The sequence below is a fragment of the Malurus melanocephalus genome, unplaced genomic scaffold (assembly GCF_030028575.1).
Source record: "Malurus melanocephalus ecotype Western Australia unplaced genomic scaffold, MMel_1.1 scaffold_622, whole genome shotgun sequence".
NCBI classification, from domain to species: Eukaryota; Metazoa; Chordata; class Aves; order Passeriformes; family Maluridae; genus Malurus; species Malurus melanocephalus.
The window spans coordinates 358,020-360,253 of record NW_026623854.1 but is presented as its reverse complement, the minus strand read 5'-3'; the positions used below and the strand labels follow the sequence as shown (position 1 = coordinate 360,253).

General features: G+C 58.7%; 1 protein-coding gene across 1 annotated transcript in view; it reads left to right on the top strand.

Annotated features, from left to right (window-relative positions):
- Positions 1–643: 643 nt before the first annotated feature.
- The window catches only part of CCDC42 (coiled-coil domain containing 42), a 4,056-nt gene continuing 2,465 nt past the window's right edge, over positions 644–2,234 (top strand). The window contains exons 1-3 of the mRNA XM_057383302.1: positions 644–760; positions 877–981; positions 1,697–1,894. Coding sequence (XP_057239285.1) covers positions 644–760; positions 877–981; positions 1,697–1,894 — 420 coding nt within the window. The remainder of the gene's footprint in view (positions 761–876; positions 982–1,696; positions 1,895–2,234) is intronic.

Sequence of the window (2,234 nt, the reverse complement as noted above, 5' to 3'; positions counted from 1 at the left end):
AATGGTTGGTGGATCCACTGGAGCTGTCACAGTGCTGGARGAAGCCACTCATAGAATTCTCAGAATGTTTGGAGGAGCCACAGTGCCTGTCTCTGGGATTGAGAGTAGCCACAGGGCTTGTCCTGGTGGATTAGAGTAGCCCCGGGGCTTGTCCTGGTTGACTGGAGTAGCCCCAGGGCTTGTCCTGGTGGATTAGAGTAGCCCCAGCATTGTCCTGSTGGAYTRGAGTAGCCCCAGGGCTTGTCCTGGTGCAYTGAAGTGACCCCAGAGCCCGGAGCAGGACGTGGCCGTGCCAGTGGCCGCAGCGATGGCCCATGATGATGTGAGCTATTACCGGGGGCAGTACAAGGACAGACTCCTGTCCCTGCTCAGGTGAGGGGCTCCWCATCCTCTCCTGCCTCCCCATCCCTCCTTCACCCCMCCGGRGTGAGCTCCCATTCTTTATCTCTCCATTCCCTCTTGTAGTGCCTTTCCCAGCCCTGGAGCTCCTCTGGCTGTGCCAGGGGGTCCCTGCTGGGGGGTCACTCTGCCAGAGGGGTGGGAGGTGGGATTGGGGTCTTGTCACCACACCTGGGACCCAGCCCAGCTCCCAGAGTGACCCAGCATCCTGCCAGGAGCTGGACCCGGAGCGTAACCTCAGGAAATGTGTGGCAGGGAGCTCCGGCCCACCGAGGAGGAATCCACCAACTCCTTCATCTGCCTCCTGAAGAAGATGAAGGAAGTGCGATTGATGGAGAAGGTCGTGGAAGAGAAAGAGGAGGTGAGGAGGCTGGGAGCGCTCTGGGACAGGGCTGGGGGGTTTGGAGGGTGACAGGAGCAGGCAGGGCGGGGGCTCTGGCTGTGGCAGCCGTGTCACCCTCGCTCTGCTGCTGCCAGGCCTTCACTGAGAGGATGGAGGCCCTYGCTGAGCAGTGGAAGGAGCTGCACGCCAAGAGGGCCCAGCTGAAAGCACACGTGGAGAAATCGGGGAGCACTGTCAAGGTACAGCGGGCACACCTGGCACACTCTGTACACCTGGCACACCTTGGTCACACCTGGAACACCTCGTACACTGGGCACAGTGGGCAGAGCAGGCACACCTGACACAGCAGGCACACTGAGCACACCCAGCACTCCTTGCACACCAGTCACACCTCATGTACCTGGCAGACATGGCACACCTGGAACACCTTACACACTTGTCACACTTGTCACACCTGGTACCTGGCACACATTGTACCTTGCACACCTGTCACACTTGTCACACCTGGTACCTGGCACACCTGGCACAGCACCCCTGTTCAGCCAAGCCCCAGTTCCTCTCTCTTGGAACAGCCATGGGCCAGCACACCCGGCCAGGCCTGCCCCGATCCCGGCACGGATAGGAGCAGGGATTTGTACCCAGAAAGGAGAGAACATGTCCTGTACCCTGTCACTCCAGAGGACCCCAATTGTCTCCAGAGACAGGTGTCAGCCCAGCCCCGCCCCACGATGTTCCAGGGCAGGTGAAGGAGGCCTGAAAGGCACAGTCCTGTGCCAGGGGCTGCCCCCAGGCCAGAGAGCGATGGCCCCATGAAATGAGGGGAATGGTCCTGGGGTGCTGCACTGCTGTCTCCTCTCTGAAGGCGTCTCCTTCCAGTGCCCCTGGCTGACCCTGCTCCCCCTTCCCTTGCTTCCCCTTCCCTCTGGCTGTGTGGTGGTGGGAAAACATCACCAGGAGAACGAAAGGCTGCGAACCCAAGCTCTGAAGAAAGCCAAAGAAGAGAAAGTGCAGAATACMGAAAAGGAGAGTGAGCTCTTGAAAGCTAGGAGGGAACTGGAAGACCTCAAAAAACAGCACCACAAACTCTCCAAAAAACTGCTGAAGTACTCCCTGTTCAAGAGGTACCTGGAGGATGTGGTGAACAATTCCCAGGTGAGCTGGGGTGGGGCTCAGGGAGGGCCTTACCTGGGGGTTCAACTACAGGGAATGAGGCAAGAGAAGGGAAATCAACATTTTACCAAATCCAGGGGCTCCAGGTGKGGTGGGGAGGGTCACCTCACAACCAAGGTGAGCTACAGGGAGCAGTGTCATGAGAGGAGAGCCAGAACAGATGAAGGATTGAGAAAACTGAACAAAAACCATGGGAAGGGGGAAAGCTCAGGGCTGAGGGGAACAGGGGCCCCTTGTGCCACCATTTCAGGTCACACGGATGGTTTGGAAGAGGTGAAAACTGCCTGGGAGTGGGACCCAGCATGTGGGACATCACTGCACA